General features: G+C 43.4%; 1 protein-coding gene across 12 annotated transcripts in view; it reads right to left on the bottom strand.

The window, feature by feature from the left end:
- The window catches only part of MCF2L2 (MCF.2 cell line derived transforming sequence-like 2), a 243,203-nt gene that overhangs the window by 185,222 nt on the left and 35,996 nt on the right, over positions 1-21,985 (bottom strand). Inside the window, exon 1 of one of the 12 annotated variants that reach the window (XM_067466069.1) lies at positions 17,482-17,583. The exons of the other annotated variants lie outside the window; for them this stretch is intronic. Coding sequence (XP_067322170.1) covers positions 17,482-17,539 — 58 coding nt within the window. The 5' untranslated portion in view covers positions 17,540-17,583. Of the gene's footprint in view, positions 1-17,481; positions 17,584-21,985 lie in introns of those variants that run through there. 12 annotated transcript variants of the gene reach the window in all.

Raw genomic sequence — 21,985 nt, forward strand, 5'->3', positions numbered from 1 at the left:
AATGATACCATCTAATTCCCTGCGGGGGAATAAGCAGTACAGCTGGGCTTCCCAATTCTCTGGTTAAAATGAAATTAAACATACTGCCGCTTAATTTATTTTGTGCCCTCCTTCATTTTTGTCATGTCCAGAAAAAAAGACATTGGAAGTGGAGAAGAGAGGAATGGTAGTGAATTGGAACAGAGACAAAAGAGAACTTATCTAAATGGATGTAAGGGTCATCCTGATAAAGTTAGTGGCTGTGTAATAAGTCCTTCGTGAACTGAAATTAAGTCTGAGTTAGACATGAATCACACATGCATGGAAGTGAGAAGGCACTGGCACTGTTGTGTGTGTGTGTGTGTGCATGCTCATAATTTCAAGTTGTCTATGAACTCATGGTGACCCCATGAATTCCATAGGGTTTTCTTAAGCAAGGAGTACTCAGAGATGAATTTGTCAGTTAATTCCACTGAAATATAGTCTACAATGCCTGGAATCTGTTGGCAGTCTCCCATCCAAGTACTTATCAGGGCTGATCCTGTTTAGCTTCCAAGGTAAGATGGGATCTGGTGCAGATACACATTGTGCCCTTTGGATTAATAAGGAGGCCAAAACATTGGATGATCTTATCCCATATTGTTAAGTGATGATAATGTGTTTGTGAATACATTTCTGTTGGTGCCATTTTGTATATAGGACTTGACAATCTGCAATTGATCGAAATCATAGATCCAGAGTTTACAGATGTTCAGGGCCCACTGAAAAAGCTGTCATGGTCCGATACTGGTGCTGGGAATCAAAATGGAATGATCTGCTCTATTAATTCTCAAAATAAATAAAAATAAAACCCTATTTGCTTAAAAAAATATTGTTGGAAATAGCAACCTTCTTCAAGCCTCCACTAGTAATTTCTTTTGTATATGAGTCTGTTTGCTTACTGTATTGTATATGTATGTTTTGGTATGCAGCTTTCCCTTTGCTCTATGTTTCTTGAGGTTGTGGGAGGAGTTGCAGACCACATGATCAGATCTGGGACTGCTCAACGCCCAGACTCCATTTTAGAACACACAGACACTTTTAGACTTTGGACTGTTAAGAGCAAACTCATGTTGCTGTTGATTATAAGAAAGATGCACAGAGAAACCACTTCAAATCCATCTGTAACTGGATTGACAAGTTATGTACCTGTATGCTGAATGCATGAAGGTTGTGAGTAAACCAGATATGTTATTTTAATGAAATCTACTTTATTTTTGTTTCTTGAGAGCATGATATGGAAACAAGATATTTTATGGGAGAGTATATATTTTTCTGCACTGAAAAGAACACCTTTGAAGAACTACTATATTTTGTGCATTGGCATAATCTCTGTTTCTAACAGATCAGAGACAACTAGTTATCTGTCTAACAACTGAAAACCAAATTGCCTTGCATAAGTACATGTGGATATATACCACTGAAGAGAAGATTTTCCTCAAATGAGTTTTTTGGCTGAGAATATAATTGTCTTTGAACCTCAAGGCCAGTCACAGGAGTTGGAACTATCCTCTCTAGATAAGGAGTCTAACAAAGATGAATTATGAGAAACTCTCATGGGAAAGCACTTGATGATACTGACCTAAGCAAGGAAGCACACTTGAAGATTAGAGCAGATAGCCAGCTTTGTAGATCAAACATGGCTTAAGTGTAATGCTTTCACGTCTGTTTATTAGCAGCTAACGGGCACTCTGATTTCAGTTCAGGCAACATGGCTTTCAAGTACAGCTAGGCCTGAGATCTCTGGTTCTTGTTTCAAGTCTTGGTTTTGGATTTAAGTATCTTGAGAGTTCTCCATGTTCTTGTCTTCTATTATTGTTCAAGTTTTGCTTATAGACTTAAGCTGGCTTTACATTTTGGGACTATATTTGGACTGTATTGCTTTTGGATTTATAAGAGTCAATTGATTGCCCACTTTTTGGATTCTACACCTTATTTCTTCACTCCTGCTTTTTTACCATATATCTTTTGTGGGGGATTTTTTGCAGTAAACTGTTTACTTCTTCTCTGGACTGTTGTGTGATACTGTGTTCATAGGTGGCTTCAGGCCTGGGGTGTGACATGCCTATGGATGTGCATGCACATTGTGCTGGGTATTGAATAGTGCTCAGTTGTTCAGTGTTGCCAATGCCATTCAACAAGGGTTCCACAGCACAATCGAAGCATAGTTCCTCACATTGAGATTTACACAACCCCAGTGTGGGATCTCAACCTTTTTCAAAGTGGGGTACACTGGACAACACATACAGCATTCAAGTCTCTCTCCTGTTCATTCTGCTGAGTGGGACCCTAGACATGTGTCCTAAATGTTTCTCCAGGTGGTACCAATGCAAAGAAGGAGAAAGAGGGGAAGCTCTTTCCCACTTCAAACCCTTTAGAAAGGGCTGTTTTTCCATTTTCTGTATTCTTTCTATGGGCATGGGGTAGACAGAACAATGTCCTCCATTAACAGCAGACATATTTCGACCAAATGCACTCCCGTAAATACCATCTTGTCCTGCTTGTCCGCCACATACCCCCAACTTGACATCCCAAACTCATTTATATGCTAATGGCCTTCAAATGAATGTCACAAAGATCAAGATCAGCTGAACTGTGCGTAGCAGATTGACACAGTAATGCCTCACTCCTTAATGAAAGACCAGCTGAAGCAACCAACCATTAGGGAAACACTGGGGCATCTTTGTTTTGGGCATGACTCAGAGTGATGACAATCTCCCCGCCTGTTTCTTGGCTTCCAGCTGGCTTTCCTGCTTGGTTAGTGGCCAAGCAGGCTGCAAAAGTCTCTGAATTGTAGTCTAAAACCAGTCACTTCTTCTAGTTCTGGGTTTTAACCTTTTCTGTCATTCCCATCTAGAGTAGAATCAGTGAAACAACTATTGAAAGATGAGTCAGTGCTGAGACTCCAGCTATTTCAGTGTCTCCTTTGATTTTAAGTGACTTATTGATGTAAAGTCCAAGACTGCTAACATTTTGGATGGGAAATTATTTAACTGCAAGACACAAAGATTTTACAACTGATATGGGAAGTCGCTTGATGAAAGAAAGACAACACAGTTACTCATTGTTTAAGAAACAAACGTCAACTTCCAAATAATATCAAAGTAATACTCAAACACAATCCGTCTGCAATGCCAGAAATACAGCTTAATGGAGTAACATTAGAAAATGTTGACCATTTCCGCTACCTTGGCAGCCACCTCTCCATAAAAGTCAACATTGACACTGAAATACAACACCACCTGAGCTCTGCGAGTGTAGCATTTTCCCGAATGAAGCACAGAGTGTTTGAGGACCGGGACATCCGTAGGGATACCAAGGTGCTTGTTTATAAAGCTATTGTCCTCCCAACCCTGCTATATGCCTGCGAAATGTGGACTATTTACAGATGTCACATGCAACTACTGGAACGATTCCATCAGTGTTGACTCTGAAAGATCCTTCAAATATCTTGGGAAGACAGGCAGACAAATGTCAGCATGCTAGAAGAAGCAAAGATCACCAGCATTGAAGTGATGGTCCTCCGCCATCAACTCAGCTGGACCAGCCATGTTGTCTGAATGCCCGATGTGCTGGCACAGCAGTGCCAGGAGATTTTAACCTCTTTTTCTTGCACTGCTAGAAAAGCTACCTGCCATGCTTTTTGCAGTCAGGTAGCTTCTCCCAGTTTGCAGTCATAGGGCCAGCAACCTGGCAATCAACGTTAGAGTTTTTAGATCCGTCCCTTTTCCCAGGGTTTTGGAGGCAAAGGAGGACCTTTGTTCAGTCTCACTGTTTGAAGCGTAACTGCAGGACATGTGGGTTTCTCTATCCCACCTGCACAAAAGCTTCACTTCTCACAGCTCTGCTGGGGGAGTAAAAGGATAGTTCCACAGCTTTGCTGGGGGCAGGCATGTAGCTGGGGGGGGGGGCTTGGGGGGCTTCAGCCCCCCCCCCGAAATTCTCATGGTGGTTTGCGAAAAGGCCTTACTGGTGCATTATTTAAACTGTTATGTTTATTCATATCATGATCTGATCACCATACTCAATATATCCCATATGCATGAGGGTATTGGGGTAATGATACAAAAGGTTTGCTAGGGTAGACCCTCTTTCACTCAGACTCAGCCCCCCCCAAAAACTCAGCCCCCCCGTGCCCCCCTGAAAAAAATTCAGCCCCCCCCCCCCCAAAAGGAAATCCTGGCTACGGGCCTGGCTGCGGGAATACAGCCAGCCTTTGCTGATGCAACAGGACAGTTCCTACAGCCTTTGTGGAGTAAAACTACAGGTTACCTTTCGGCTTGGCAGATCTACAGCAACCTTGTCTGGTAAGGGACTGCTCAGGCTATCCATAAAGTAGCTTGGAGCCAAGAGTAGGGGCCTCACGCCAGCAAGATAAAGAAAGATTGCCCAGGGAGGGGTCAGAAGATTTCCCTAAGGAAGAAAGGAACAGTTTACCACCAGTTGCCTGCCCTTGATGGCAGATTGAGGACGCTACCAGTTTTCCAAGGTTATAAAGCATTTAATTCATTTGTTTGAAGATTTAAGCCCAAATAAAGAACTTTGTTGAACTTATTTTGAGTTGGGAAATCTAAGGGGCCCTTCAGCTGAGGCACCCTGGTGTCCCGTTGGGCATATAGAAAGCACGTCCTGTAAACAGACATTATTTCAGGTCCAGCATGCGACAGCATACCCAGTCACTGTCTCCCAAAGCAGCTACTCTACTCAGAACTCAAGAATGGGAAACGAAATTTGGTGGATAGCAAAAGAGATTCAAAGACGGGCTTAAATGAAGTTCAACAGTGACAAATGCAAGATACTCCACTTTGGCAGAAAAAATGAAATGCAAAGATACAGAATGGGGGACGCCTGGCTCGAGAGCAGTACGTGTGAAAAAGATCTTGGAGTCCTCGTGGACAACAAGTTAAACATGAGCCAACAATGTGATGTGGCGGCAAAAAAAGCCAATGGGATTTTGGCCTGCATCAATAGGAGCATAGTGTCTAGATCTAAGGAAGTAATGCTACCCCTCTATTCTGCTTTGGTTAGACCACATCTGGAATATTGTGTCCAATTCTGGGCACCACAATTCAAGAGAGATATTGACAAGCTGGAATGTGTCCAGAGGAGGGCGACTAAAATGATCAAGGGTCTGGAGAACAAGCCCTATGAGGAGCGGCTTAGGGAACTGGGCATGTTTAGCCTGAAGAAGAGAAGGCTGAGAGGAGATATGATAGCCATGTATAAATATGTGAGAGGAAGCCACAGGGAGGAGGGAGCAAGCTTGTTTTCTGCTTCCTTGGAGACTAGGACAAGGAACAATGGCTTCAAACTACAAGAGAGGAGATTCCATCTGAACATTAGGAAGAACTTCCTGACTGTGAGAGCCGTTCAGCAGTGGAACTCTCTGCCCCGGAGTGTGGTGGAGGCTCCTTCTTTGGAAGCTTTTAAGCAGAGGCTGGATGGCCATTTGTCAGGGGTGATTTGAATGCAATATTCCTGCTTCTTGGCAGGGGGTTGGACTGGATGGCCCTTGAGGTCTCTTCCAACTCTTTGATTCTATGATTCTATGATTCTATGATTCTAAAGCCAAGCTTAAAAACTCTGGCATAGACACCAAGAACCGCAAAGCCCTGGCCCTTGAACGCTCTAGCTGGAGGTCAGCTGTGACCACCAGTAGTGCTGTAGAATTTGAAGAGGCATGAATGGAGGGTGAAAGAGAGAAATGTGCCAAGAGGAAGGCATGTCAAGCCAACACCAACCAGGACCGCCTTCCACCTGGAAACCAATGCCCTCACTGTGGGAAAACATGCAGGTCAAGAATAGGGCTCCACAGCCACCTACGTATCCATCGCCAAGACACATCACTTGGAGGACCATCATCCTAGGACTACGAGGGATTGCCTAACTAAGTAAGTACTCAAACACACTATAAACCAGGCATGGGCAAACCCCGGCTCTCCAGGTGTTTTGGACTTAACTCTCACAATTCCTATCAGCCTCAGGGAGCCTGAGGCTAATGGGAATTGTGGGAGTTGAAATCCAAAACACATGGAGGGCCCAGGTTTTCCCATGCCTGCTATAGAACAGCAATCAGAGACAGATTTTATCCTGCAGACAATATACCTAAGACAGTTTTGTTTCTCCTGTGTATCATTAGCTAGAAGAAAACACACCTTCTCAGTCCTTTAAACAGTGGAAAATAGGATCTTCAAAGGAATTACGTGATGATGATACTTTCTGCAAAAAACAGTGCTTGAGGTAGACACGTAGTACAAGTCATGTAGAGCTGAGTCTTCATCAATGTTTAATGAAGGTCTCAGGGAATGGTCTCTCATAATGATATTTCATATATGAAATGCTAAAGCATTTTATTTTTGTAAAATTGCAAAGCAGGCATATGAAGAAATAACAAAACGCAAAGTAAGTGCACTTTCTAGGCAACAAGCTGGTGTTCAATGCGGAATGTGCTTCTGAATACATATGCAATGTGAATAGAATACCATTTTCTTTTGAGTTCCCTTAACATCTGAATTTTTTTGTCGTGTCAGGAGAGACTTGAGAAACTGCAAGTCACTTCTGTTGTGAGAGAATTAGCCGTCTGCAAGGACATTGCCCAGGGGACGCCCGGATGTTTTTGGTGTTTTACCATCCTTGTGGGAGGCTTTTATTTACAGTTCTTATATTCCGCCCTTCTCACCCCGCAGGGGACTCAGGGCGGATTACAGTAAACACATATATGGCAAACATTCAATGCCAGTTTGACAAACAACATTTAACAGACAAAGGCTATTTAACTTTTTTTTTTCTGGCCGCCAGGGGAGCTGCTGCTTTTCATCGTCCATCAGCGACACCGATGAAGTTCTTCCGCATTCCACATTCCCCGGAGTCTTTTTTCTTTATGGCCTCATAAATTAGTTAAATTTAGCCTCCCACACAAGGTGGTGCCTTATTTTCCTACTTGACAGATGCAACTGTCTTTCGGGTTGCAAAGGTCGACAACGGGCTACACAATGGCTGGACACCCACTCCAGCCCGGGCTGGCTTCGAACTCATGACCTTTTGGTCAGAGTGATCTTAATGCAGCTGACACTCAGCCAGCTGCGCCACAATCCCGGTGCTTCTCTCCTGTCCCTGCATAGGGAGCTGGAGCTGACAGAGGGAGCTCAACCCGCTCTCCCCGGATTCAAACCTGCAACCTGTTGGTCTTCAGTCCTACAAAAGGGTTTAACCCACTGCGCCACCGGGGGCTCATTTAACATCTGATGGCACACAGGGGAAGAAGAAAGTATTTTTCTAACATACTCACACAGTCCACCCAAGCTTTGGAAAACTCATTCCCTTGTAAAGTGGTTAGGTTTGGAAAAAGTGACAGAAGCAGTTTGCTTCCCATAAATGTATGACTTAAGCCCAAAACTGGTTCAGCAGCTGGCATGGATTAGTACAGCAAACTCTGAACAGAGCAGAGAGATGGCAGCAATAACAGAAGCCATGCACTCTGTAGAGTTGTCTGTTTAAAGCCAGCCCTACCTTGAACACAGCAAGGTGAGACGTTTTCTTGATCCAATAGCAGGACAAAAGATCTTCCTTTACATCACATATGTTTCAAGGAACCATAAGCTTTTTTTGGGGGGGGGGGGTAAATGAAATTGAGTCATCTCTCCACATTTGTGGTTTTGACTTTTACTGGATTTGAATAGTCATGGATTGGATTAAAATGTTCTGTCTGGAAATCTCTAAGTCCTCTGTTGTGATGCTGTGGCCAACTTTTTCCAATTGTGTTGGAGGACATAGAGATTTCAAAAGAGAACACTTCTCTAACAAATTATAGGAGCACATCTACAGGTTACACTCTCTCAGCCTCACATGAATGCAATACCAGTCCTCTTCTGAACAAATCTTGCCAAGAAGACCCTGTGATAGGTTAGCCTTAAGGTTACCATGGGTTGGAAATGATCTGAAGGCACAGAAGAGCAACAAGCTCGTCTCCCAGCTGAGATGGACATTTGCTCCCTGAAACTGGAGGATTTCCACCCTCGTATCCTACCTAGAAATAACCTACAAAACCTGGAGACTCAAGGCCTGGGCTTGGGACATGGCAACCCAAGAGAAGGGCAGTATGTAGAATTAGAGCTGGAATCAAAGCCTTCCTAACAGATGACCATCCAAAAAAGGAGATTCCACCATACTCTGAGATAGTACCGTATGACACTCCACTTCAGTCAGGTAAAGGTCTTGAGGCAGCCTGCTGTTCTCTTTTGCTCCTGTCTCTTCTCCTTCCCAGACAGACAGACAGGCTGGGCCTCTAAGTTCTGTGTTAAGAGGCTGATCAGATGAAACACTGATCCAGATTCTGCATTACAGGTCAAGAGGATTTTCTTTGTGATTAAAGCAAAATCCTGCCATTAGATCTGCTTCTGCCCACATCCACAAACTGGGTCACGTTTCCCTGTGCCACGTGCCACCACTCAGCTCTCGGCAGACTAGATGTACTTACAACCTCTCCCATATCTCCTCACAGATGAAAATCAGGACACCAGTAGTGAAGGAACATCAGGATATGGTCCAGATGATGATAGTTATCAATGGAACAGCACACAAGCTAGGAGAATGCAGCAGTTTGCTTTTGCTTGGGCTCTACTGGGAAGGGCAAGAGTTTTCCCATTCCTCTGCCCTCTGTTGAGTTAAATGAATGCAAGCTCCTTTTTTGTACTTGGCTGAAAGCTGGGTTTGCTGAATTGGCGTCAGCTGAGTACAAACAGAGACGATGGAAGAAAGAGAAATGGTGATGTTTTAAAAACAATGTAGGATAACAGAGAATTATTTGGAACTGCGCTTGCTAAACCAGGACAGTTGGAGGATATGTTCTCTTCTTCTTCCCTTGCAAACAGTATATCCAAATTTATCTGCAGATAAGTCTCTATAGGTTACGTGCCAATTTACAACTCAGAACTGAGAACCGTCTTGATTTTGCAGGTGCTGAAGTGGTGTGAGGTTTGATAATAGACCCAGAGGAATACAAAGCAGTCATCAAGTTCCTTTACTTGAAAGGCTGCACACCAAAGGAGACGTTCGATGAGATGAAAGAGGTTTATTGGGATGATTCCCAGCATATGATGGAGTCAAGAACTGGAATCGTCAATTCAAATGTGGTCGGACTTCGGTGCAAACAGCTCCAATTCCTGGGTGACCCCACTCTCCTACTGATGAATACACCATCCAGCAAGAGAAGGTCACCATTTTGGAAAATCACTGTGTAACCATTCGCCACCTAGCCCAAAATTTCAAGATTAGTGTGGGGGTCATGGGGAAAAAAATTATCTAAGACCAACTTCACATGCATAAGGTATCTGCTCACTGGGTCTCCCTGTTGCTCACACCTTTCCAGAAACAGAAACGAGTCAAATGCTTTCAGGCTCTATTGATAATGTGCCATGGAAACCAGGAGGACTTTTTCAATATACTGATTAGACAGGATGAAAGCTGGGTCCATCACTATGATCCTGAGACTAAAGTCCAGTTGATGCAAAGGGAGAATCATGACTCATCACCTCCAAAGAAGGAGCCCTCGGTGGCGCAGTGGGTGAAACCCCTGTGCCGGCAGGACTGAAGACCGACAGGTCACAGGTTCAAATCCGGGGAGAGGCAGATGAGTTCCCTCTATCAGCTCCAGCTCCTCATGTGGGGACATGAGAGAAGCCTCCCACAAGGATGATAAAAACATCAATTCATCCAGGCGTCTCTTGGGCAATGTCCTTGCAGACTGCCAATTCTCTCACACCAGAAGCAACTTGCAGTTTCTCAAGTCACTCCTGACATGACAAACAAACCTCCAAAGAAGACACATGCCAACTCTCAGCAGGCAAGGTCATGCTCACAGTATTTTGGGACCAGCATGGGATAGTATTGATGGATTTCCTAGCAAAGGGTGCCATGATCACTGGGGTATACTATGCTTCACTGCTGCAGAAATTGTGGGAGGACATCAAAACCAAGAAACATGGCATGCTCACCAAAGACAATGCACCCGTTCATAACTCACATGTTGCCCAAATGGAAGCATGCTCACGTGGCTTTGAAATTCTACCGCATCCCCCTTATTCACCCGACCTCGCACCATTGACTTCCACCTCTTTCCAACAATGACGTTATTTTCGAAGGGCAAGCATTTTTCAGATGATGAGACTCTGATTACTGAAGTCACAACCTGTTGACTTCTACAAGCAAGGTGTTTACGGTTGCTTAAAAAGATGGGAGAAGTGTGTGTCCCTAGGTGGCCCGTATGTAGAGAACGACTAATAATGTAGAGAAGGACTCATGTGAGCCGCACTGAGTCCCTTGGGAAGATGGTAGCAGGGTATAAATAAAGTATTATTATTATTATTATTATTATTATTATTATTATATATAAAAATGCTCTGTGCATAATGAGCACCCTAGGAACAAAAGAACCAATGAACGAAATCACACCAAATTTGGCAACAAAACGTCTCACAACACAAGGAGTGACCATCACTCAAAAATGTGAGTTTGTCATTTCGGAATTGTCGTTGCTGGGATTTATAGTTTACCTACAATCAAAGAGCATTCTGAACTCCACCAATGATGAAATTGGGCCAAACTTAGCATGCAGTGCTCCTATGACCAACAGAAAAAACTGGAAGGGTTTGGTGGACATTGACCTTGAGTTTGGGAATTGTAGTTCACCCACATCCAGAGAGCACTGTGGACTCAAACAATGATGGATCTGGACCAAACTTGACACAAAAAATTCATATGCCTAAATATGAACACAGATGGAGTTTAAGGGAAATAGACCTCGACATTTGGGGTTTGTAGTTACTGGGATTTATAGTTCACTACAATTAAAGAGCACTCTGAAACCCACAAAACAACAGAAATGGGGCAAACTTCCCACACAGAACCCCCATGACCAACAGAAAATACTTAAGGCCATCCAATCCAACTCCCTTCATCAGGCCAAGAAAATGTAATCAGAGCCCTCCTGACAAAGAGCCATCCAGTCATAAATATAGATAGATAGATATGATTCTCTCTCACACACAGAGAGATATAGTATCACAGATTTGAAAGAGACCCTTAAAGAAGGACTATGATATGCTGCATATTCCAGAGTAGGCAAACCAGACACTCTCCACATCAACACTGACAAAGAAACAACAAGAAATACTGTTTACTCACAAGCATAAAGGAATTATATATATTAGAAACCAACACTTTCTCATTACTTTATATTCCAGATCACCAGACTGGGCCACAGCAACGCCTGGCAGGGGACAGCTAATTATTATTATTTATTATAACTGTGCCAAGTTTCATTGCTCTCAGTCTACAGGAAGCGGGTCAGGGGAAATTTTTAATGAATGCTCCTCATAGTAGTGAAAGTGTGATCAAAGTGCTATAAGTGTGTAGTGTGGACAGGGTCCTAGTCCTTGGGGAAGTAAAGAGAACCCTTTTGAAATTCTTGTTGTGTCTGACCCCAAATATAGCAGCCTCCCTAATCCATTGAGTAAAAATCCCATTTGAATTCCTTCTGAATAAACATGCAAAGTGGACAAAATGTGTTAAGAATTTATATGACTTTTAAACAAACATGAAGAAAACTCCCCAGTGATCAGATCAGATTGACGAAACCTTTTAGAGCTCTGTAGGAACATCTGCAGATATTTTCTTTGTTTTGGGGTATATCGACATCAATTTTATGGTAATACTGATAATTATTTGCTATTCCATTTTCTAAGTGCTTTGCCATTTTGGCAATGTGTGTATGGAAACTGCTCATTTGTAAGATGGATGAGTTTAACAAAGAATACATTATAAGAAATGAGTGGAAGGATAAACTTGGCACTGAAATAGGATAAGATCCCGTATTTCAACCAGGGAATTCTTACTGACAATTTTTTGCAGTTTTCTGCAAGATGGTAAAATAGTTTCTTTTACTTTTCCATTCAGGCAGTGTTTAGGAATTTGGGTATGGTTTGCTTTATTTTATCTTACTATTATATTTTTAAGATGGTTAGATATTGCGTTTTAATTAAATCAATGGCATAACTACATTCTTATTCTAGCTTCTGCAACAAGATGAATGTTCTTGTTTTGAACCATGAAATAATCATTTCATCATCTCACGAGGCTGACAGCATTCATTGTTTGGCACTTGTTCTCATTTTGGTGCCAAAAAATAATTGGGCCAATGGAGGCGGGGGAGTTGCTACACAAACAGAAAAATTCACAAGGTTCACACTATTACATATTAATCACCAAGCAATGCATGCTTGGCTTTTTATGGTAAAATATGGTCAGTAAACCATATTTTACCTATTAAGGACTTTGGGACTCAGTTGAAGTACATATGTAAATTTCCACAATATGTAAATTGAATATGCAAATTTCCAAAATTAAAAAATGGTTGGTTCAGGTCCTTATGAATTTTTTTTCAATTGAATTTATATTCTGCCTTTTTCCCAGAATGGGAACAAAGTGGTTTACAAGTAATTTAAAACAATGTTAAAGCGGGCTTCTATAGGGCAATATGGTCATATTTATGGGATTTTATTATGGTACCACAATTTTGTGGAATGACTTTCCTCAGGGGAGTGTGCTTGCTCCATCATTGTTTAACATCTACACAAATGGAACCCCCGGTGTTGTAGTGGGTTAAACCCCTGTGCCAGCAGGACTAAAGACCGACAGGTCACAGGTTCGAATCCGAGGAGAGGTGGATTAACTCCCTCTATCAGCTCCAGCTCTTCATGCGGGGACATGAGCCAAGCCTCCCACAAGGATGATAAAAACATCAAAATCATCCGGGCGTCCCCTGGGCAACGTCCTTGCAGACGGCCAATTCTCTCACACCAGAAGCGACTTGCGGTTTCTCAAGTCACTCCTGACATGACCAAAAAAAAATCTACACAAATGATCAGCCACTGTCAGAAGAGACAGAACTTCATCTATTCTGATGATTGTGCCATCACCACCCAAGCAGGGAGCTTTGAAATGGTTGAACAGAAGCTCCCCGAAGCTCTAAGTACCCTTACTGGCTGTTACAGGGAAAACAAGCTAGTCTATCTAAAACACAGACGTCTACTTTTCATCTTAAGAACAGACAAGTATCTCGAGCTCTGAGGACTACCTGGGAAGAAATACCACTGGACCATTGCAGCACATCCAAATACCTGGGAGTTACCTTAGACCTCTGACCTAGCAGAAGCACTGCCTGAACATCAAGCAAAAAGTGGGTGCTAGAAACAATATCATACGAAAGCTGACTGGCACAACCTGAGGATCACAACCAGACACAGTGAAGGCATCTGCCCTTGTGCTTTGCTACTCTGCTGCTGAATACGCATGCCCAGTGTGGAACACATTTCACCACACTAAAACAGTGGATGTGACTCTTAATTAGACATGCCGCATTATCACGAGGTGTCTGCACCCTACACCACTGGAGAAATTACACTGCTTAGCTGGTATTGCACCACCTGACATCTGCCAGGAAGTAGCAGCCAATAATGAAAGGACCAAGGCAGTGACATCTCTGGCCCATCCTCTGTTCAGATATGAGCCTGCACGCCAATGACTCAAATCAAGAAGTAGTTTTCTAAGATCTACAGAGATACTCGCAGGTACACCTCAGCAAGTAAAAGTTCAAAAGTGGCAGGCTAAAACCTGAAACCTCAATCCATGGCTGATACCAAATGAGAGACTCCCCCTTGGGCACACAGAAGACTGGGTGATCTGGAAGGTGCTGAACAGACTATGCTCTGGCACCACGAGATGCAGAGCCAACCTTAAGAAATGGGGCCACAAAGTGGAGTCCACGCCATGCGAGTGTGGAAAGAGCAAACCACAGACCACCTATTACAATGCAGTCTGGGCCCTGCCACATGCACATTGGAGGACCTTCTTAATAGCAACACCAGAGGCACTTGAAGTGGCCAGCTTCTGGTCAAAGGACATTTAGTATAATGCCAAGTTTGAAAACTTTGTGTTTTTTAAAAAAATACATTACAACTGTACACTTGGTTTGCTTCTGAGACGATAAATAAAATACCACAATTTTCCAACCATTCAAAAATAATACTAAAAATGCAGAATTTCAAAAGCAAAAAAAGAAAGAAGTCATTATTGACACACTAGCTTTGAATGGTTTGGGTGCTTCTGATAAGAAGGTATCATGTGATTATCCATCTCTATAATCCCAAATCCCATATACACTGCCATATAATGCAGTTTCAAACTGCATTAAATGGCAGTGTAGATAGGGACTCAGAAAACCTCTGTGTGATGTGATTTTTTGTAGGAACATCTTGGTCCCTTTCTACACTAGAAATGCAATCCAGATTATTAAAGCAGTTACTCCACAGAATCTACTTTGAAGTGGATTATATGAGTCTACACGGCTATATAATCCAGTTCAAAGCAGATAATCTCACTGTTATATATAACAGTGTAGAAGGGCTTCAATCCTAAACCTGGAATGCTGAAGACACAATTGCAAGGTTGGCGCCCTAATCATCCAAACTAAGGCAGCTGCCCAAGGCAACTTGTTTGAAATATCCCAAAAGAGCAACAAATCATTTGTTTGTATGGCTGTATTTTTACTGACAAGGACACAGAGGAAAGCTTGGAAGATTGTCTGCACACACTACAATAACTTGGCAGGACTTTTCATGGGGAAATCATTGGCTCAGCCTCAGACAGGAAAATGTTTTGACATGGCTCTGCACAATGGCTCTTTAGGAGTCGTGCATAGTGTATATGCCCTGTGATCGCCATTGCCATATAATGCAGTTTGGAATTTATTTATTTATTTACAGTATTTATATTCCGCACGTCTCACCCCGCAGTGGACTGAAGACGGATCACAATGCACACAGACATGGCAAACATTCAATGCCACACAACATATATGGACAGAGACACAGAGGCTATTTAACTTTCCAGCTTCATGAGGGTATGCTTTTTGAATTCCTGCCACCGGGGGAGCTGTCACTTCACCATCCACAGATGGAGTACTTCCTCATTCTTTTGCACGCTGCTGGAGAGTTTTATGGCATCGTAAATTAGTTAAATTAGCCCCCCCCCCCCCCCCAAGCAGTACCTAAATTTCCTACTTTGACAGATTCAACTGTCTTTCGGGCTGCAGAGGTTGACAGCAAGCTAAACAAATGGCCAAAAGCTCACTCTGACCTGGGCTGGCTTTGAACTCATGACCTCCCAGCCAGTAGTAATTTTTTAATGCAGCTGGCTCCCAACCAGCTGCACCACAACCCAGAATTAATAGTATTGTTTAACTGCATTATATGGGTGTACACCAGGCATGGGCAAACTTGCGCCCTCCAGGTGTTTTGGACTCCAACTTCCACAGTTCCTAACAACCTCAGGCCCTTTCCTGAGGATGCTAGGAGTTGTGAGAGTTGAAGTCCAAAACACCTGGAGGGCCCAAGTTTGCACATGCCTGTGATACAGCAACATATGCAGTTGTTGAAATTTGTTCTGCCTAGTCAGGAGAGTGGCCTGATACAAGGCCTGTGGGCTTTAAAATGCCCTTTGCCCTTTGACCTCTCCCCAACCTCAAACCCACAAGTGCTGTTGGGCTGCAATTCCTATTATCCCCAGTCACACTGTGGATAATCAGAAGTGATGGGAGTTGTCATTTATAACATCTGGGGAACTAAATTGGGTACAAACAAACAAACAAAAAGAGAGCACAGACCACTATCTATATAAATAAAAATGTAATGTTTGTTTGTGGGATTAATATAACTCAAAACCACTAGACGAATTGACACCAAATTTGGACACAAGACACCTATCAGGGCAACGAGTGACCATCACTCATAAAAACACTGAAAAACACAGCAGAAGAGACTTTAAAAGCAAAACCCTCCAAAAAATACATTATAATCCATACTTCCGACTCTTTGTGACCCCGTAGATCAACCCACACCAAGGCACTCTCAGAATTTTCCTCCAGCACCACAGTTCAAAAGCGCCTCTCTTCCTTCGCTCAGCCTTCCTTATGGTCCAGCTCTCACATTCATAGGTTACTAGGGGGAGTACCATTGCTTTGACTATGTGGATCTTCGTTGCCAATGTGATGTCTCTACTCTTCACTATTTTCTCGAGATTGGTCATTGCTCTCCTCCCAAGAAGTAAACACCTTCTGATTTCCTGGCAGCAGTTTGCGTCTGCAGTAATCTTTGCACCTAGAAATACATTTTCTCCCTCTATTTGCCAGTTATCAATCCATCTGGTTGCCAGAATCTTGGTTTTTTAAAATGTTTAACTGCAACCCAGCTTTTGCGCTTTCTTCTTTCACCTTGATTAGAAGGCTCCTCAGCTCCTCCTCGCTTTCGGCCATCAAAGTGGTGTCATCTGCATATCTGAGGTTGTTAATGTTTCTTCCAGCAATTTTAACCCCAGCCTTGGATTTGTCAAGCCCCACACATCGCATGATGTGTTCTGCATACAAGTTGAATAAGTTGGGTGAGAGTATACAACCCTGCCATATGCCTTTCCCAATCTTGAACCAGTCTGTTGTTCCATGGTCAGTTCTGGCTGTTGCTACTTGGTCCTTATACAGATTCCTTAGGAGAGAGACAAGGTGATTTGGTATGCCCATACCACCAAGAACTTGCCATAATTTATTATGATCCACACAGTCAAAGGCTTTAGAATAATCAATAAAACTAATAAAATAGTCTGAAACTCCCCGCCTTTCTCCATTATCCAGCATCCGGATATTGGCAATCTGGTCTCTCGTTCCTCTGCCTTTTCTAAACCCAGCTTGGACATCTGGCAACTCTCGCTCCATGTATTGCTGGAGTCTTTCTTGCAGGATCTTGAGCATTACCTTACTGGCATGTGAAATGGCATGCAACATTCACCCCTACTTCAAAGAGACAAGAGTTCTTTCTCACACCCTGGACATTGTTCCACAGATATATGAACCCCCATTTCCTAGTTTCCAACAGATCTCACAACCTCTGAGAATGCCTGCCATAGATGAAAGCGAAACGTCAGGAGAGAATGCTTCTGGAACATGGCCATAGATTCTTGTGGGTTTTTTCAGGCTATATGGCCATGTTCTAGAGGCATTTTCTCCTGACGCTTCGCCTGCATCTATGGCAAGCATCCTCAGAGGTAGCGAGGTGATAGAGCTTGGCCATAGAGCTTGGAAAGCACACAACAACCCATTTTCCTCCTCCTTTTTTTGGAAGATGCTTCCAAAAACATTTATCTGTATTTCCCTTTGCCCTGGGACACAATGCAGTTAGTTGTCTGTAGGTTGGTACCTTTAAAAGTTCAGCATTTGCAACAGACCTTTCTCTGACACTCCCTCACAAGTACGCACAACTCTCTCTGTGTGTGTCATCTGTCTGCCTGTCTGTCTAGCTAAGCTATCCTTTTTTTCAGGAGCAAGGAGAAGAGTTCCCGAATTTGGCCGCAAAAGCCCACCTGTTCTGCTGAAGAGAGCGGACTCTGCTCCCGGATGCCTTCGCCAAGCGCCCACCATCCTCTCCAAGCAAAAAGTCTCGTTTTAGTCCATGGAAGGAGGAGAAGAAGAAACCCGCTTTCTCTCTCCCGACAGCTCTCCCTGCCCTTGTTTTGTCTGGAGAGGAGCAGGAGAGGAACAGGAGGAGGAGGCGGCCGGCGGCGGGCAGCTCCCCTCCCGGCCAAGCCAAGGGAATTTCTCTCTCCAGGGATGGCAGCAGGGTTGCCAAAAACAGAGAGGAAGGGGGATCCTCTGGGGGAGTTTCCCGGGGTCTTCCACCAACAGAGGTTTGGGAGGTACTTGGTCCCGAGTCTCCACTTTCTGTGCGGATAGACAGACAAAGGGGGAAATTCTCCAGTTTGGGGAAACTAGGTAAGAGGAAAAGACAGTATGCAAATCTCCCGTTTCAGCTGCTTCTCCTCCTCCTTCCTCTCGCCTTCCCTTTTCCTACATTTCTTCCCTTTCTCCTCCTCCTGCCCTCTCTTCTCCTCTCCTTCCTCTTCTCCTCCTCCTTCTCCTCCTCCTCCCCTCCTTTTTGCTTTTCCTCCTTTTTTCTTTCTCCTCCTATCCCCTTCTTCTTCCCTTCCCCCTTTCTTCCCCTACCTCTTTTCCTCCCCCTTTCCTTTTTCCTTTTCCCCTTCTTCCCCTTCTCTTTTTCACCCCCTTTCTTTCTCCTAACAGTACCCTTTCCTTCTTCCTTTCCCCTTTCCCCTTCCTCTTTTCCTCCCCCTTTCTTTCTCTTCCTCCTCCTCCCTTTACTTCTCCTTCTTCCCTTTCTCCCTCTTCCACTTTTCCTCTCCTTCCTTCCTTCCCGTCTTTCTCCTCCCCCTTTCTTTGCTTTCTTCCCTTTCTCCTTTCTTTCTTTCTTTCTTTCTTTCTTTCTTTCTTCTCCCCCCCATGTTCTTCACTTCCTTCCCTTTCCCCCTTTCTTCTCTCTCTCTCTCTTTCTCCTTCTCTTTCTTTCTTCTCCTCCCCTCCCCTCCTCCTTCTTTTCCTCTTTCCCCCATCCTCTTTTCCTCCCCTTCCTTTCTCCTCTTTCTCTTTCCCTCCCTTCCTCTTTCCCCTTTCTTTCTCCCCCCATCCTTTCCTTCTTCCTTTTCTCCTTTTCCCACTTCCTCCTTCTTCCTTTGCTTCCTTCCCTTTTCCCTTCTTTCCTCCTCTTTCTTTCTTTCTTTCTTTCTTTCCTTCTCCCTCCTTTTCCTCAACTTCTCTTTCCCCTTCTCCCCCTTTCTTCCCCTTCTTCTCTTTCCCTCACCCCTTCCTCTTTCTTTTCTCTCCTCTCCCTTCCTTCTTCCCCTTCTCCTTCTCATCACTACAGTTTGAGACGATTCCTTATCTTTATCCAGAAATGTCTGGCATTTTATTATTACTATTGTTTTGGAATTCTGCAATTGTGAGTAGATCAATAGGTACAGCTCCGGCAGGAAGGTAACAGTACTCCGTGCAGTCATGCCGGCCACATGACTTTGGAGGTGTCTACGGCCAGCGCTGGCTCTTCAGCTTAGATGAGCACCAACCTTCAGAGTCGGACACGACTGGACTTAATGTCAGGGGAAAACCTTTACCTTTACCTAATATGCACATAACATATCTTAGAGGTGGGACCAAAGTCTAAATAATGAAGTTCATTTATGTTTCATATACTGGCTGTTAGGAATTGTAGGAGTTGAAGTCAAAAACACCTTGAGGGCTGAAGTTTGCCCATGCCTGATCTACATTACGTGCTTTGAATTGGATTATATGAGTCTACACTGCCATATAATCCAGTTCAAAGCAGATAATCTAGATTTTATATGACAGACTATAAGGGGTCTATATTTGTGTAGTACAGAAGCACATCAGAAACTTGAGCTTGCAGTCTTGGGAAAGTAGTGGATGGAATTCCACTGAGCTCTGGACTGCTGTTTCAGAAGTTCCTGTTGCATGCAACAAAGCTTTGCTTTTCATCCTTGGAAAGCCTTGCTTCAATCTGAGTTGTGCCAAGCTATATTGAGGATCACTCATGAGTAGGCACATGAAAAATAGAAGATGTAGTTTGGCGAGGAAATCTCCAAACTCATTTATATCTGCCCAAAACATTTTTTCTGTGGTCATAATTAATCATTTGGAAATTGGAATATCTTGTCTAAAATAATAAAGGAAAGATTCTCATTTCTGGCATGGTGCTGAAAGCTGTGGTTTTCCAGACTTCAGTCATGCTCATTTGCATTCTGAATTCAGATCAAATTGTATCTTTTATTCTAAATGTAGTAACCACTTGACCTCAAATAAGGCCCTTCCAAAAACCCTGTGTGTCAATATAACCCAAGATACTAAGTTCACATCATCTGGGATGTTGTAGGTTTTTTCGGGCTGTATGGCCATGGTCTAGAGGCATTCTCTCCTGACGTTTCGCCTGCATCTATGGCAAGCATCCTCAGAGGTAGTGAGGTCTGTTGGAACTAGGAAAAATGGTTTATATATCTGTGGAATGACCAGGTTGAGACAAAGGACTCTTGTCTGCTGGAGCTAGGTGTGAATGTTTCAACTGACCACATTGATTAGCATACAATGACCTGACTGTGCCTGGAGAAAACTTTTGTTGAGAGGTGATTAGATGTCCTTGTTTGTTTCCTCTCTGTTGTTGTGCTGTTGTAATTTTAGAGTTTTTTAAATTCTGGTAGCCAGATTTTTTTTCATTTTTATGGTTTCCTCCTTTCTGTTGAAATTGTCCACATGTTTGTGTATTTCAGTGGCTTCTCTGTGTTTTCTGATATGTTGGTTGTTCGAGTGGTCCAGCATTTCTGTGTTCTTAAATAAAATGCTGTGTCCAGGTTGGTTCATCAGGTGCTCTGCTATGGCTGACTTCTCTGGTTGAAGTAGTCTGCAGTGCCTTTCATGTTCCTTGATTCGTGTTTGAACAAACAAGGACATCTAATCACCTCTCAACAAAAGTTTGCTCCAGGCACAGTCAGGCCATTGTATGCTAATCAAGGTGGTCAGTTGAAACATTCACACCTAGCTCCAGCAGACAAGAGTCCTTTGTCTCACCCTGGTCATTCCACAGATATATAAACCCTTTTTCCTAGTTCCAACAGACCTCACTACCTCTGAAAATGCTTGCTATAGATGCAGGCGAAACGTCAGGAGAGAATGCCTCTAGACCATGGCCATATAGCCCGAAAAAAACCTACAACAACCCAGTGATTCCGGCCATGAAAGCCTTCGACAATACATATTCACATCATCTATTTAACAAGTTGGCAAGACTTAAAATTACAGGTGCAATGCAATACGGAACCCCAAAAAACCAAATCATTTAGGTTAGCGGGTTCTCATTGAGTCCTTTCTATATTGTGTGTGTGCAGATTACATGCATGCACCTTCAAATGGCTTATCAATCCCATGAATTTCTTAGGCAAGGAATATTTTTGCCATTTTCTTCCTTTGAAATCTACCCTTCATTGGTGGATTCTAGTCCAAGTCTTAACCATGAACTTCCAAGATCAGACAGGATGTGGTTCCTTTAGGGTAGGGGTATCAAACTTATTTTCATCAAGAGCCATATCATCCTTATGGGTGCCTTCAAAGCACGGTTGAATCCATGGATTGGAAACAGAGGACCAATTATAATTGTTTTACAATGTGATTAGAGCACTTTAGTTAGTACCTAGTTTGGGTCCCCAGGTGTTACTGAACAACAACCTCTCCAAGTCGCCTCTGGGCTGAGAAGGGCGGTATAGAAATATAGTAAATAAATAAATAAACAACTTCCTCCACTTTTGACGATCCATCATGCAGACTGGGGATAATGGGAATTGCAACCCAACAGCACCTGTGGCGCAATGGGTTAAAGCCTTGTGCTGGCAGGACTGCTGACCAAAAGGTCAGCGGTTCAAATCAAGGGAGTGTGGTGAGCTCCCAGTGAGCTCCCATCTGTCAGCTCCAGCTTCCCATGCGGGGACATGAGAGAAGCCACCCACAGGATAGTAAAACGTCTGGGTGCCCCCTGGGCAATGTCCTTGCAGACAGCCAATTATCTCACACCAAAAGCAACTTGCAGTTTCTCAAGTCACTTCTGACACAAAAACAAAACCTGTGGCTCTGAGGTTGGGAAAAGGTCAAAGGAGATTTTAAAGTCTAGACATCATATCCACAAGCCTTGCGTCTAAATCCAAACCCTGCTCTCCTAACTAAACAGAACAAACTGCAGCTTTTCATATATTACTATATCCCAACTCCCATCAGCTCTAGTCATGATGTCTAATGATGAGGAATACAGGTGTTGTAGTCTAGCATCTGGAGGGACACAACAAATGACATGGTGGCCCGGATTTGGCCCGTGGGACTCGAGTTTGACACACGTACTTTAGGGCATTTGAGCCCTATCTTCACTACCACGTCAAACACAAAAATGTACAATCTCTGCTATACTGTAGTCTATACCAGGCATTGACAAACATTTTTGCCTTAGAGCTGCATTGCCGG

Source organism: Anolis sagrei, chromosome 3 (genome assembly GCF_037176765.1).
Source record: "Anolis sagrei isolate rAnoSag1 chromosome 3, rAnoSag1.mat, whole genome shotgun sequence".
NCBI classification, from domain to species: Eukaryota; Metazoa; Chordata; class Lepidosauria; order Squamata; family Dactyloidae; genus Anolis; species Anolis sagrei.